The sequence below is a fragment of the Cebidichthys violaceus genome, unplaced genomic scaffold (genome assembly GCF_023349555.1).
Source record: "Cebidichthys violaceus isolate CVI_PGR_0920_01 unplaced genomic scaffold, fCebVio1.0.p SCAF_22, whole genome shotgun sequence".
Classification (NCBI taxonomy): domain Eukaryota; kingdom Metazoa; phylum Chordata; class Actinopteri; order Perciformes; family Stichaeidae; genus Cebidichthys; species Cebidichthys violaceus.
The window spans coordinates 371,283-387,901 of NW_027176395.1; the positions used below are offsets into that span (position 1 = coordinate 371,283).

Genomic DNA, 16,619 nt, shown 5'->3' on the forward strand with positions numbered 1-16,619 from the left:
TACTGAAGGTACTGAGGTTCAGTACTCATTGTACTGGCCCTCAGTACCTTCAGCAGTCAGTACTGAAGGTACTGAGGTTCAGTACTCATTGTACTGGCCCTCAGTATCTTCAGCAGTCAGTACTGAAGGTACTGAGGTTCAGTACTCATTGTACTGAGGTTCAGTACTCGTTGTGCTGGCCCTCAGTACCTTCAGCAGTCAGTACTGAAGATACTGAGGTTCAGTAGTCATTGTACTGATTCGATGGCTTCTGTTGTGCCGTTTCGTTTAAACGTGCACATGAGCCTGTTCTCTGCACACCTCACACTCTCCGTCTCTGCTGGTGGCCACTGAGCGGATCCCCTGCAAGAATCAGGGGCAAGTGCCTTGCTCAGGGACGCCTTCGGCAGCAGGTTCAGGCTCATCTGGGTCTCTTCAGATCACTTCCACGATGGCTGCCTCTGTATCCGTGTAGAGCAGCACGCGCCAGTATGCTTCATATCTCTGTAACATGTCACTTATATATATATATATATATATATATATATATATATGAATATATGGAATATCATGCAAAGCTATGCAACAGTTGATTCTCTCACAGCTGTAAAGAGGCCCGTAGTGTCAACAGGTGAGCCAGGATTAAGATCGTGATTACAGATGTGTCTACGTGAGGGATGGAGGTTTGTTTGTGTGTACATAAGATGAGACATCGGTTCTTTATATCCACCAGCCAAACGTAATGATGACATCTAGATGAAGAGGACATTCTTTAAGGACAGTAGTGAGTCAGTCAGTTCAACACTTCACTCCACAGACCCTGAGTCGTGAGGACGCCAACGGGTCAGAACCCTCCAGTTCTTTACGATCAACGCCAGCATGCTGATTTGCTAACAACACGCTAAATGTTATGCGTTTGTATTCAAAGTGAAGATAATAACTGTCGATTGATGAAGCTGAGTTTGACTGGCCGTGTCCCAAACATCCCACTTTTTGCTTTCAATGACACACATCACTGTTTTGCACCTTCAGGTCAAACTCAGCAACACGAACACAAACCCGCTCTTGAACGCATCTGAAAGTGAGAGAGTTAAAGAAAGACTTTGATCATGTTTTATTTTGCTAAAAAACACAGAGCAGCAGGAAATATATTTATTTTTTACTATTTCAGAGAAAATTATATGACCATATCTAACAAAGATTTATGAATATCAACCACTCTATCAATATCTGATTACTTACCTGCAGCAGGTGTTTTAATGTCAAATGCTGGTTTTGTGGAAAGCCACTAAAATGTATTGATTATAATACAAAATATTACTTAAAACTAAATTTTGCCAATACTATTGGCATTCATTTTTTTCATTCAAATAATAAATAAATATTTCAATATTAAAATGGAATATTTCAAATGATGCAGAGCAAACCACATCCCACAATATTTCCTGTTTTGATATTTTGTCACGGAGCAGCAGCAGGAGCTCTGATTGGTCAGATTCAACAGAAATCTGACCAATCAGAGCTTTTGTTGTAAATTAAATTATAAAAGTATAACAAACACAGAACGACCAAACGGAGTTATAAACGTTTTGTTTTTATCACTTTTACATTTTCTTTAATTAAATGTTAATTTTATGAATCACATATTGACATGTATAACTGTATTGATTGCTTATAATTAAACAGCCTGCGTACATAAACCACAGACGTATGCTGCCATATGGAGACAGATGGAGCCACTTTACAAGTTTAGCAGGAAGTGATTCAGAAGGAGCTGTGAGTAACTTTAAAATCTAGTAAAAAAAAAATTGATTTATGGAGGGGGGAACCTCCTCCTCCTCCTTCTCCTCCTCCTCCGGTGGCTTCGTCTCCAGTTTGTGAGTTTTTCTGTCAGCGAATTTGGCGGAAAACTTTGCCACTTGTCAGCTTTTGCGAGCAAACGTCCTCTTCTTTTATTAATTTGACGAGAGAATGAAGGGCGACCCCTGTGATCTGAGCCCTACACACACACACACACACACACACACACACACACACACACACACACACACACACACACACACACACACCTTACAGCGCAGGATTTTTCGGCTTTGCCACTTGAATGTACAACCTCCTGTCCTCCCTCCTCCAGCCTCTCCCAGACTTTTCACTGGGAGCAGAGATGCTTTTTTGAGTCTTCCTTTTGTTTCTACTTTCCTCTCTGACAAACGCCTCCTCTCTCTTTCAGCATCTTGTTTCTCTCTGTCTCTCTCTCTTTCTCTCTGTCGCTCCGTCTCTCTCTGTCTCTCTCTCTCTCTTTCTCTCTGTCTCTCCGTCTCTCTCTCTCTCTCTCTCTCTCTCTCTTTCTGTCTGTCTCTCTATCTCTGTCTCTCTCTTTGTCTCTCTCTCTCTCTCTCTCTCTCTCTCTCTCTGTGTCTGTCTCTCTCTCTCTCTCTCTCTCTCTTTCTCTCTGTCTCTCTCTGTCTCTCTGTCTCTCTCTGTCTCTCTCTCTCTGTGTCCTCCCCCTCTCCTTGATCTCCATCACGCTCTCCTCGGCATGCCGATGATGATGTGCAGTCTGTGCCGACCGATATCGTGACGCCACCTCTCTGGAGGCGGGGGCGGGCCTCATTTATTAAAAATGATCCTTTTTGGCTTGATTCGATCCCGCATATTGCATCGAAGGCGGCGGAGAATAGATATAATTCATACGGGTCGACTTCTCTCACGATATCGAACCTGCAGACATTTCCACCGTTCATCAGCTTCAGCTCAGATACAAGTTACCGTGATTTTAATAAGCGGGGCCCTTTCTCTCTCTTTTCTACTGGAATGTTATCAATTTCTACTGTTTTTGTTAAAGCAGCACTGGAATCCCACACTGACTCATGTATTGTTTTACAGTTGCACATCTAAACTGTAGTGTCAGAATAATAAACAGCCGTCTGGGATACTCTCTCTCTCTCTCTCTCTCTCTCTCTTCCTGTCTGTGTCTGTGTTGTAGAAACATCTTTCCTGAAGGAGCATTAAGTCATCAATGAGTGCATTGATCTGTATTGGCACCCAGTGGGAGCTGAAAACAACACAAAGAGGCCAGATCCTCTGCTGCAGGAATCTGTCCTGTAGTCTGTCCTGTTGTGTCGGCCTGGAAGTGAAAAACAACACAAACCAACAAGTCCACAAAGAGATGGTCATTTTCTAAAGTCCAGCAACACGTGTCACTTTCTGCTCGTTACACGCATACAGTCTTTTCAAAATAAACTTCCTTCTTCACAGGAAACAACTCAGTTAGGTTTAGGCAACAAGACTAGTTAGTTCAGTTCAGGAAAAGATGGTGGTTTGGGTTAAAATAACTCTGAAGTTAGGTGACAGTAAATCAGGGACGTGCGGTCAGGGGAGGCTCATCATGAAAAGTAAAAAACAAATAATGATAAAATAAAATAAAAATTAATATGTCTCTACTGATCTGTGCTATAAATGTAATTTCTGTATGATTCCAATCATTTCAAGCATTTTTATGATAAAAATCTCTGAATCAGCGCATGTCCTGTTCAAACTGTAGACTCTTTTATTATATGTCCTTTCTTTACATAGAATAATGTATTTCACGTCTGTGTAGAACATGTTTAGTGTTGCTGATCTGACATTAAACCGCAGTGAAAAAGCACAGAGGGGCAAACAGTACCACTGCCTCACTGAAGGGGGCGAGAGAGAGCCCACGGGTCGGGCTCATGCTTGTTCTGTCGTTGCTCTTCTTCTACACTTCTCTTCTTCTTCTTCTTCTTCTTCTTCTTATATTTTGCTTTGACCGCGAAAATGGAAGATTCAATATCGAAGCTTAAAAATGTCTCAAAAAACAGTGAAATATGAACAAATCAACATCAGTTCATCGTCGGACAGGTAAAGTAAGCTTTTATGTGTTTGTTGTTCTCTTTATACATCCGGGGATGTGACGCAGATTATCACGATTTTCGCGGGTGGCGCCCGCGAGCGCTCCGCTTCTGAAACGCTCCCGGTGGGGCAGCAGGTCGGTGGGGCAGCAGGTCGGTGGGGCAGCAGGTCGGTGGGGCAGCAGGTCGGTGGGGCACACTCGCTCACCAGTCACGACCCTCACCGCACGTCACTGCAATAAATCAACATAGACTTTCATAACAGGCCCCTCCCACTAGCCTGATGTATGACGTCGTCACGTTACACGTTGGTTTATGGACGGACGTTTTGAAGCCTCCTGGTTGGCATTTTGCCCGTCGCCATCTTGTTTTTTGTAACGACATCAACAACAACAGTACAACGGAACGCTGGCATTTTGAGACGACCAAAATGTTACAATTAAACAACTAATGAATTGAAAACACTGTGAAAGAGTAAAACACGGACAACTCCCAGACCGGGAAACATCTTTTTAACAACCTGTCAATCAGCGTGTAGCCCCGCCCCTAAATCATCCCCTGCTTTATGGTCTGTTTGACTCTAAATGGAGCATAATGTACTCAATGAACATCATGCTGTATTGAAGAAGACTGTAAACTAGAGATTGAGACCATAAACTCATGTTTACAATGTTTACTGAGGGAATAAATCAAGAGAGAAGTAGAGTCATTTTAGACTAGACTTCTATACAACCAGAGGAGTCGCCCACTGGTGGACACTAGAGAGAATGCAGCTTTAACACATGAAGCTCTGACTTCACGTTCAGAACCAGAAGTTACAGCCTGATCAGAACTTGTATTTATTCAAATGTGGACAAAGTAATTCCACCTTTCTAAAACAGTTTAAACTAAACAGAACATTAGAACCGTGATGAAGAACGTAAGAACATTTACTGGCAATGAGAAAGGAACCCGTCAACCCTGACATGTTGATGAAAGTTAATGCACAGCTGCTTGTGAACATACGTGAGTAGAATCCTCTTCCACACAGTTCTGCAGGAGAGATGGTTTTTGATTGAGTTTATTCTTTCTGAACTTCTCATCACGTCACAGACAGAAAGAAAAACCTTCAACTCGTCTGCTTCTCACTCCGTCCTGCAGCTCAGCCCTTTGGCGATATCCTCCTCCTTCCTCCTCTCAGCCGCTTCCTCTTCCTCTATCTCACTTTTTTTTTTCTTCTATTTCTTTCTTTGTGACATGAATTGATATTTCAGGCTCCCGGAGGATCAGAGTAAAGTGAAATAATCTCTAGTTCAGCGCCCCAGAATCTCATTAAGGCCCTTTTTGACAGTTCAGACATTTCATACGACCTCTGAGCGGCCGTCTGCTCTTATTTGTTTTGTTTCAGCATTTAAAAAAATGGTCTTTTCTTATCAGCGTAGCTATTAACTGCTCGTCTTTCTGTCCATTAATCTGTTCGGCTGATCCGATCGGGCTTCTTCTCTGACATCTGGGACCGTTTGTGGCGCGAAAAAGCTCAGAATCCTTCGAAGCCAATTAGCGTCAGACAGCAGCATTATCGTCTGCAGCTTCCTGTGGACGGAGAGCGCTGAGGGAGACATTAGCCCGTCAAGACTCCACCTGCAGCCGGACGCGTGAAGCCTCTACCGTCTCTGTGCCGACACACTCGTCCCCATTAGAGTCTCCTCAAATAGAGAGGACGAGACGCACTCTTTTACCCAAACTGACACCCGTCAGCTCGGGGTGTGCCGACACATTCTCCTGGAAAACATATTTAATTGCTGCTGCTGGAAAAAAAGGTTTTCTCTCGCTGCAGAAAACTGTCGAAGCGAAGCTGCTTCTGAAGCCCATTTACCGCAGAATTGTTTCTTTTTAGTGTCAATCGAGAAGTTATTATCTCCGTGAGACGACTTCATTCAAAGCGTTACGGCTCAACTTTAAAATACACATTATATGGCAACGTTATTGATTACAGTTCAGCTTTTAGGAAGGATCATGTCCAAAGTGTTTTATCTTGTTGAAGGAGTGAGAAGGTGTTGATGCAGTGAAGCTGAACACTGATCGACTGACAGTCAGCGTAGCAACAGCTGTTGAAGAGACGAGTTCTTGAAGAGGAGCGAGATCCAACGAGGAGAGTCCCCGTGGTTCCGTGGTTCCGTGGTTCTGTGGTTCTGTATCGATCCAGCGTTCCTTGCAGTTGGTTGACCACAGAGAGCCGAGAACAAAAAGATTCTTTCAGATTGTTTTAGGGTTCTCTGCAAGCATCTAAAATCACCAAGAAGGTCTCATTGAGTCCTTTGTGATAAGAAGGGGGAGGAGTCATACGGTCTGAGGACTTCCTGTGGCGTTCAGGGGGCGAGAGGCGTCGTCCTAAACACTGACGAATGAGATGAGAATAATGAAACGTCATGCACCAGAAGATGAGGTGAGATCTGTGACACGGTCCTTGTGTTATTTGATATGGCAGCTTAAACGAAACAAGCGTCGTCTTGATGCGTCTGCTGCTTTGACGGTTTGTCTTCTCAGCTCCATGAGGATGAAGCGTGGTTTACTCCAGACCTCTGTTAGCTGCTGTCCACATATCAGTGGAGGAGACACCGGGGCCTGAAGCTCATACAGAAACCTTTAATTATCCGGTAAGGAGAATCAGTTTGAGGCCTTTGGAAGAATTGGACCGTTAACAGAAAGTGTCTCCTCCTGGACTCCTCCTTCTCATATTCTAAATTGAATCTGCAGGTTGAGGAGATGAGGAGAATAATCCATCCTGGTCTCCGGAGGACTGAGCAGCGCCGTCTTTCCCTCAGAACCAGTCCTGTTCATCAACACTTTCTGGATTCAATAATCAAAGACGAAGACGAACAACATGAAGAACACATCAAAAGCAATCAAGTGTTCTTATAATTGAACCTTTGTTGTTTGTGACTCAAATTCAAATCAGTGCTTTTCATTACTTCCAGCGTTTACTGTAATGATGGGAATGAGATTGTTCTGTAGCTATCTGCATATTGAACTCCACCAGGATTCTGCTTCATCAACGCTTCCACCAATGAAAGGAAGCGAGTGTGTATCCGGGCAGGAGAGAGAAATGGTGTGTGTGTGTGTGTGTGTGTGTGTGTGTGTGAGATATTCAATATGTGTGTACATGTGACAAAGCAGCGTTTGCATAAGTGCACGTAGTCGTGTCTCTCGTGTGTGTTTACTGTGTCTGGTGTCTTACATGTGAGGACGTCTTGTCTGCTTTCAGCAGATTACATCATGAAGAGGAGGTGGAACCAAAGCAGACGGATTCCCCGTCACGACCGCCACACTGCATAAGTAAGACTCTCATCAACAGGTCATCAATAGTTACGTCTCCACTGTCCCGGTACTCTGATGTTCCTTAACGCCTCGGAAAAACACAAACGGGCATGTTCTTGTTTTTCATGTTTTCGTGCAGAACAGAGCCTTATTGTATTCTGGTGTGTGTGTGTGTGTGTGTGTGTGTGTGTGTGTGTGTGTGTGTGTGTGTGTGTGTGTGTGTGTGTGTGAGCACTGAAGAGGCCTTCGAGGAGAGGTTAGCTGTCTGGACAGTTTGCTCTCCTGAGACCTCCGTAATCTTCAACAACCCTGACAGGAGAGTCGCCGTGGTGACCCCCCCCCCCCCCCCCCCCCCCCCCTCCAGACTTCACCACTTCCTCCTTCAGCTGTAACGGGTGGTGTGTGTGTGTGTGTGTGTGTGTGTGTGTGTGTGTGTGTGTGTGTGTGTGGGGAGGGGGGGGGGACCATGAAACCATCAACAAAGCTTCCTTTCCTGAGGTCTCTGAGGGAGACACAATGACTCATCAGAGACCATTTGATCAGGGTGAAAAGAGCTGAAGCTCATGTTTACAATGTTTACTGAGGGAATGCATCGTTTTCTCATAGACTTCCATTCAATCTCACTTCTTTTTGCAACCAGAGGAGTCGCCCCCTGCTGGTCAGTAGAGATGCATCGGCTTCGTTCTGCAGAACTGGAGGTTGCCGCCCGGATGAAACGCATCAGGTAAGATGCATAGAGATAGAAAAATAAATCAACAGTACTACGACAAAGCTGCATCAATTTGGGACTTTCTTGACGTACAAAAATGATCTTTTAAATGTACAAACATGTGTAATTTATGGCAGAATTCAAACAACAAATATTTCTCTTTTTCCGTTGACTTCTGTACATTTCGTTCTGAAGTAGAGGGGCTTCCTCTCTGTTGCTGCATCAGCCTGGCTGTTACACACCTGACTTACATCCATATGACACCTTTCAGGCCAATCATAGAAACCAGGCCACTACTGTAGGTCTAGGTCACTAAAACGGGGTCAGATTCCTTCTTTCCTTCACCTGCATGAGTCCAGGTTAAGGGCCGCTTCCCCTCCGCTGCCCTGAAGCAGCCTGACAGGAACCAACCGGGGTCGTGAATTATACAGTCGCTCCCACTGGGGGACGTGAGGATGAAGGAGGAGGATCTGTGAGGACGACGAGAGAGAGAGAGAGAGAGAGAGAGAGAGAGAGAGAGAGAGAGAGAGAGAGAGAGAGAGAGAGAGAGAGAGAGAGAGAGAGAGAGAGAGAGAGGGTTTCCCCAGAGACGACGCCTTTTGATCGGCTCCGCCGTTATTACCGCTGACGTGGAATGGGACGGAGGAGGAGGAGGAGGAGGAGGCGTGGGAGAAGGTTGACTGATCGACTTCGCTTCATGGCTTTTATCAGCTGTGGAATCATGGAAATAATTTCACAATTTCTTTGTTGTGTTTTGAACAAAAGCAGGAGACTGTGCTCCACTTTAAATGTAAATATCGGACTCTTTATTTCTTCTACGTGACGGTCAGAGTCAGTTTACTTTGCATGATTTCTATTTTAATGAAAAAGGGGAAACATTAACTGCAGAACAGGCTTCATTCTAAACTGGAAAGAATATTGAAATGTGACAAAAAATATATGCAAAAGATGATATAGAAGAAAAGCTTCAGTGCAGTAATAAATATCCCCAGATGTAATAATGCAAATTGAATCAATTAGAGACAAAGAGAAAAAAGAAATATGAAATATATCGTTGTGATTTATTAGCAGTTAGACTCTGGATACATCCTTCAGCCTATGATTACCCTTGGTGTATCATGTGACCGGAGGGTTAGACTCTTGAGTTCTATAGAAGTGAGGAGACGTGTCTTTATCAGGCGGCCTCGTCTGGAGACGTTTCAGTGTTGACGCAGACCTTTAGTTGGCTTCTAAACGTGTAAAATCAATCATGTTCAGTTCACCGTCACTCAATATCTGTGTTGAAACTGACCTCAGCCAAGAAAAGTCAGCTTGTTCATGAATCGGCGCAGTGATTAGTGGAGCTCAGTCAGTAGCAGCGAGTGACCGTCTCTGTCAGAAGGACAACAGAGCGTCATTGAGGCCTCCTGACGGGTCTGATCACATCAAGAGAAGATCTCACAACGTTACCTGTTGATAGACTGAGGCTCTGTATGTATGCAGATACATTTTTATTATAATAAAAACAAAAACGACACCAAGCGCTCTCCGGGCCACTAGGTGGAGATAAAGGCTACGTCAGCAACACGTCAAATACCAGAGAAGAAGAATCTGAGCATTTAAGAATTAAGAAACCGATAAGTGAGTTTTAAAGCTTTGTGGTGATTAAAGCAAAAAAAATAAAAGCAAGTTATTATGCGTGAAAGATAATAATGAACCAGATTACTCAACTAACTGGTGAATAAAAGTGCTTCTGGTTTTCATTAATATTATATTTGACACATTTTCTTTGTGTCCAGGTGTCAGACAGATGTGGTACACTGGGTGGTGCTGGTTCAGACAGATGTGGTACACTGGGTGGTGCTGGTTCAGACAGATGTTATCGGTGGTGCTGGTCAGACAGATGTGGTACACTGGGTGGTGCTGGTTCAGACAGATGTTATCGGTGGTGCTGGTCAGACAGATGTGGTACACTGGGTGGTGCTGGTTCAGACAAATGTTATTGGTGGTGCTGGTTCAGACAGATGTGGTACACTGGGTGGTGCTGGTTCAGACAGATGTGGTGCACTGGGTGGTGCTGGTTCAGACAGATGTTATTGGTGGTGCTGGTTCAGGCAGATGTGTTACACTGGGTGGTGCTGGTTCAGACAGATGTGGTACACTCGGTGGTGCTGGTTCAGACAGATGTGGTACACTCGGTGGTGCTGGTCAGACAGACTCCACAGTCACACCTCAGGGCCACGGGGTAGGTGAAGGTGGGCTCCACGTCTGGCAGACAGTTGGGCAGCTTCACAGAGACCAGACGCGTCTGGTTGTAGGTGCAAACCCTCTGGTAGGACTCGATGAAGGGGGGGTCCAGGACGGGCTTCTGCTCACACAAACAGACAGCAGAAGAGTCTGAACAACCTTTTCTCCTAAACGTTGATGATGCTCTGTTGCTGCTGTACAGTGTTGTACTCTATTGTTTGCTGTAGTATTGTTCTGATAATATTAGGCCGTAATGAACTAAACTTTCAGAGCACAAAAAAGATCATCAAGAACTCTGCTCTCCAGCACCTCTAGTGGTGTAAAGCTTCACCAGTTCACCTTTCGTGACTATTCCTCATGTCACAGTAACCCGACGTGGAAACAAATCCACCTCATTAGACTTTTCATCTTTTGAAATGAAGTCGTTTGTTTTGCACACGGTGAAGCCGTGTTCACAGGCAGGTTTGTGACGCGTCTGCAAAGCTCACTATTAATCGCTGGTGGTGTCGGCGTTCCGGCGATTTAATCTAATTCTGCCGTTGCAGTCGTTTAACACTCTCTATCATAACCTGTGCACAGAAGGTGGAGGTTGTAAATCCTGAATTAGAGACCCCCCCCCCCCCAACCTGTCTGTCCCTAAAGCGGGACATTGACTCCCTCCACTGTGTCCTGACCTCCCTGTGTGGGGGGGAGGAGACAAAAAGATGAGAGTGTGTCTCCCCCCCCCCCCCCAGGGGAATTCAAAGAGTATCACCAGGCTCAGCTCGGGCCTCCTGCACATAGCAGCGGCTCCACCGCAATAACAAAGCAGAGTGAGAGTCATGAGCCTCCTAATGCCTCGTGTCACTGAACACAACGCACCAGATCAAACTTCAGATTCCACAGCATTTATCTTTTTTAATCAGTATGCGGCAACTTATGAAATCCAACTGTGTCGTTTCTGCACTTGAGGCATTGTTAAGAAGGCCACCGCCGCTGCTGTCGCAATAAACGTCTCTGGATTCCAGCACGCGCCGCCCTTTTTCTCATTCTAGCAGCCATCTTACTTTTTCTTTTTTTTCTCATTGCAGAACTCAATTTTGAGTGCGAGCTGCTCCAGGAGCCCTCGCTGTCCTCCTCCGACCCACTGCCCCAAGATTCATGACTCACTCGCCGTAGCATGTGACCAGAAAGTCAGTTATCGTGAACACAGAATGGGTTTTTCCTCAGACGTCTGACATGGATGTGTCTGTTCTATTATTCATGCATCTATCTGCTGAATGTGTGACCTTGCTCTGACCCCCCCCCTGTACTGTATCTACAGTGTCTCTCTGTCTCTCTCTGTCTGTCTCTCTCTCTCTCTCTCTCTCTCTCTCTCTGTCTCTCTCTCTCTGTCTGTCTCTCTCTCTCTCTGTCTCTCTCTCTCTGTCTCTCTCTCTCTGTCTCTCTCTCTCTGTCTCTCTCTCTCTCTCTGTCTCTCTGTCTCTCGCTCTCTGTCTGTCTCGCTCTGTCTCTCTCTCTCTGTCTCTGTCTCCCTCTCTCTCTCTGTCTCTGTCTCTCTCTCTCTCTTTCTCTCTCTCTCTCTCTCTCTGTGTGTATTTGACTCTCTGACTTTACATTTAGTCTTTTTCTTCCACAGACTCTTGTGTAAAGTTGTGAGTTTTAAGTGGCCTCTCCCCTCTGTGTGTACAGTAACCTGTCTCCCCTCCTCCCTCCCCTGCTCACCTCCCAGGTCTCACAGCGCCCCCAGCAGGCGTCGGTGGTGACGTGCACCCCCCCGCAGCCAGGCTTCCTGGCCAGGAAGGTGAACTCCCGGACAGCGCAGCCGATGAAGCGCCGCAGCTTGACGGCTGACGCCCGGTGGAGGGAGTCTGGCTGCAGAGAGATCCAGAGCAGGACCAGCAGCAGTCCAGGCCTCCTGGGGGGGGGACACAAAGCCGGGTGTGTTCAGGAGGGTTTCTAAGCTAGGCTGGAAAGGTGTCAGTGACTTGCTCAAGGGCACTAAAGCAGGGCAGAGACAGAATCCCAACCAGCTCCAGGCCTTGGACTAAAAAGAAACGGAGGACTCAGTAATATTTCATGGCTTTCTGAACCACAGATGGTCTGATGCATTCTGTGACCGGCCGGTATCACACAAGCTTTGTGAGTCAAGCTGCGTTGAGACAAAGTGCTCCGCAGGCTTTTTATTTACATGTAAACCCAAATCTCATCACACGATCCATTCAGTAGGTGTTCTGCAGCGTTCGGTCATATCTACATATGGATCTTTGACCACAGATTGCCCATTAAATGTTTGTTTTTTTATGATAAGGCGAGGAAAGTTTATTTATTTCGCACTTCAGCGACAAAACACGAAAAGACAAAGTGCAAAAGAAACATAAAAGGACATTTAAATACAAAAAATAAAGGACATTTGGACGTCTCACTAAAGTAACAGCTGAAGCAAGCAGGTGAAGCAGGATTCACTCACCATTGTGACTCCTGCCTCTGCTGGGTCATCTGTTAACTGTTGGATGTAAGTGTTCGGCCCGTCTGACGCCTGCACTGTTGGCTCTGAAGTCACTCTTTGGCAGCGTGGCTGGATAACGAGGACCGCGGGTACTCGTCCCCCGAACGCTCCTCAGACCTGAACCACCTGCTAATGGATCTGACGGGACGAGCCGGGCCCTTTTTATCACCCCGTGTCCTGCACTCAGCCCCCCCCCACACACACACACACACATCCCCTGGAGGCCCTCCTACCTGTCGCTGCTCATTTAGTTCACCCACTGGGTTGTTACCACTCCATTAGCTTGATTAGGGGGAAAGATTCTGTCCTTTTGTCCACACTCATCCACATGGAACAGGGGGGGGGGGGCAACAGACTCAAACACAGTGCCTACCTGTGTCTACTCAATCATCGAGCTCAATTAGCCGGCTCCCACAGTCAGACCCTGCTCCTGTTCTCACACGCCGACTGTAATGACTTCACCCCTGAGCTCTGACACTTCATCTCACCGTCCTTTCATTATGTCCTCTTTATGTAGCCAGTGAAAAAGGATGCATGTGTCAGGAGACGGGGAGACAGGAGACAGGAGATGTGAAGAAAGGGGAAGAATTGATTTGGGGTGAGTAAGCGCCTCATCAAGAAATTACCTTTCGTTGGGTGGGGGGGGGGGCCTGCGGGCAGCATGTGGAGCCAACCGGAGCAGAACTGATCTCAAGTTCTCGGGAAATGAACCTTTTTCTTTTCTTTTTTTTTAAAGTAAAGTTGAAAGTTGAGGCCAAGCAATTAAAGTTAGATTAGAGGAAAAAAAAAAAGGTTGAGGAGGATGAGCCAGGAGACGGGTCCACGCTCCAATCAGACGCCCTGTCCTGCTCACTGTCGGGGGCGGGGGGGGGGGGGGGGTAGCAGGGTGCGTGTCATTGGATAACAGGAGGATTACAAGGACGCTAATTGTGATCCAGTACAAAAGGGCCTAAGCCTGGATTTCCACACTCCTGCTCTACGGTGCAATTATTGGCAGCTTTCAAATGAAGTAGAAGTTTTGGCTTTTTTTTGGTCATTACTTCATGAAGTTGTATTAGTTTAATTAATTAATTTGTTTTAAAAGAACCAGCTCATGTGTCGTAGGAAGGTGTTGGTACATCAGGTAGCAACACAAAACAGCTTCAGTGACGATTCCTTCTTCATCATGGAAACAGTAAAAACAATCTCCTCTGAAGCACGGCCGGATTATGAGACAATGGGCCCCCGGGCACAGACATGCTTAAGGCCCCCCCCACCTCTCCTACACAGGAGTAAGACACACACCTTACAGTTGTTTAGACTCTTTTTGTTGTCTTGTGTCTCTTTGTTGTCTTGTTGTGTTTCTTTGTTATTTTTTGGGGGAGTTTTCATTATTTTTTGTCTGTGGCTGTTTTGTATCTCTTTGAAGACGTCTTGTGTCTCTTTGTAGTTTTATATTTCTTTGTATTTGTCTTGTGTCTCTTTGTAGTTTTGTATTTCTTTGTAGTTGTTTTGTGTCTTTTTGTAGTTGTTTTGTGTCTCGTAGACGTGTTGTGTCTCTCTTTGTAGTTTTGTATTTCTTTGTAGTTGTTTTGTGTCTCGTTGTAGACGTCTGCTGTCTCTTTGTGGTCATTTTGTGTCTCTTTGTCGTGGTTGTGAGTCTCTTTGTGTCTCTTTGTGTCTCTGTCTCTTTGGGCCCCTGGCTCTGTGCCCAGTAGGCCCGTTCCATCCAATCCCTACATGCTCTTAAGGTCCACTTACTAACTTGTTCTGGAGCTGTTGACCAAGTCACACTATCTTCATCAGGAGATGCAGTAGATGCAGTTTGCTCAAACCGTACATGTTCAAACCTTCAGCACTTTTGAGGGGTTTGAAACTCCTCCTTGTTTCCTAATGGAAAATAAATGACAAACCACTGCCACTGAGCTTGGGCAAGGCACTATCCCCCCCATTAGCCCCAGTAGCCTGCAGTCAAAGACGTCGGGAACACTAAACGGCTCATTATGAAGCAGAAACAGAATGTTCATTGAACGTGTGAATAAAGAGACACCCTGCAGACGGCTCAGCAGCTCCATGATGCTGTGCTGACCCCTGGTGCTCACTCCTAGTATTGACGCTCACCTGTGACCTGTGAGGCGTTGCTCCTAATGAGTTGATGTTTCTTCTTTTGCATTGAATGTTACGTTTGTTTTAAGTGTTACTGTGACACACTCTGGACACACTTATTTCTTATTGATCTGTTTGACAAATCTTAACAACATTTTTGCTCAATCAGGACGCTCGTCTCTCCTCTTAAGTTAACCATACGTTTATATATGTATGTATTTATATTTATATTCTCCGTCTGTTTCAATCTTGTGAATGAACCAGAGAAGAACAGAGTTACATTCAGGTTCCAGGTTTGTTTCAGAGTCAGCTCAGCTGACATTAAACTTCGGGTTACACTTGCACTTGTCGGGGCGGCACTCTTAGCTCGGGTGACAGCCACCAGTGCCAAACTGGATCGGGGGTCTTGTCTGTGTTGAACCCTGACTGGTTTCTATATTTAGTCTCCCGCTGAGTTTTTTCTTTTCTTTGCTCGGCACCGGTACGACTCCGGCTTCTCCGGTGACAGTCCGGCCCGGCCTCTGGAGCTCTGCAGGCTGCAGATCTGTCAAACTGCGCTTCAGGTTTCATCTCCGCCAGAGCTACTACGGAGCAGAATCCGTTCCTCACTACCGGCCGGACCTGCTTCTGCGCTGCACCTTTCATTCCCACAAAAAAAACGCTCTCTACTGCCGCATGTGAGTACAGCTTCATCTACTTCAACACCAACAGACGGTACATGCGGTCGTAAAGCGTGCATTGGCTCTGGACTGCGTTGTTTGTGGTGGTTTACACAGTCCTGCTGTAATTGATCAGGTATCATGATGTGATCGAGATCAACCCCTCCTGTTTCCCTCTGTTTGCTTTTTCAAACACCGATTCCTCATTCCATCTGGTTGGACCTGCAGGGCAGCGTTATTAAATAAAGTCCTCTGTTCTTCCTCAAGGACTCATTACACGCTGAACTGATCTGAAAGCAGCCGTACACACACACACACACACACACACACACACACACACACACACACACACACACACACACACACACACACACACACGCGTGTTCCCTGCTGCTATTTCTGGCTCCTGACAGCTTCATAACAGCGACACTATCTCACATTCCTGCAGTCACGGGGGGGGGGGGCACTTTGTACGCTTGATGATATGAAGCAGCGATAGGGTCAGGGTTAGTAGAGAGAACGAGATGTTAACGTCAAATCACACACTAATAGGTTACTTAATTACATTTTCAGTCTAATTAACAGGGCGTTGTGCTGCTCCGCCCCTCATCTAACACACAATCCACTTTGTTTGAGGAGGAGTGCTTTGACGGGACTGTAGAGGAGTTATGGCTGCTGAGAATCACATCTCTAGTAGTGACCGTGAGAGAGTCATGGTGCTGATTGTAAATGACCAACAAAAAGTGATTGTTAGCATGCCGCCTCTACGGTAGTCCACACTGTGGGTCCTCCATCTCAGACCCTTTGCAGTGTGGATGATCTTCAGTGTGGATGATCTTCAGTGTGGATGATCTTCAGTGTGGATGATCTTCAGTGTGGATGATCTTCTCTGTGGATGATCTTCTCTGTGGATGATCTTCAGTGTGGATGATCTTCTCTGTGGATGATCTTCAGTGTGGATGATCTTCAGTGTGGATGATCTTCTCTGTGGATGATCTTCTCTGTGGATGATCTTCTCTGTGGATGATCTTCAGTGTGGGATGATCTTCTCTGTGGATGATCTTCAGTGTGGATGATCTTCAGTGTGGATGATCTTCAGTGTGGATGATCTTCAGTGTGGATGATCTTCTCTGTGGATGATCATCTCTGTGGATGATCTTCAGTGTGGATGATCTTCTCTGTGGATGATCGTTCTCTGTGGATGATCTTCTCTGTGGATGATCTTCAGTGTGGATGATCTTCTCTGTGGATGATCTTCAGTGTGGATGATCTTCAGGTGTGGATGATCTTCAGTGTGGATGATC

At 45.8% G+C, this 16,619-nt stretch overlaps 1 protein-coding gene across 1 annotated transcript; it reads right to left on the reverse strand.

Moving 5' to 3' along the window:
* Positions 1–10,012: 10,012 nt before the first annotated feature.
* Positions 10,013–12,561, reverse strand: gphb5 (glycoprotein hormone subunit beta 5). The gene is made up of 3 exons (XM_068718160.1): positions 12,533–12,561; positions 11,788–11,980; positions 10,013–10,204 (listed from the first exon to the last, which is right to left on the reverse strand). Exons 1-3 carry the CDS (start codon positions 12,559–12,561, stop codon positions 10,013–10,015), a joined length of 414 nt encoding a protein of 137 aa, XP_068574261.1.
* Between the last annotated feature and the right edge of the window lie 4,058 nt (positions 12,562–16,619).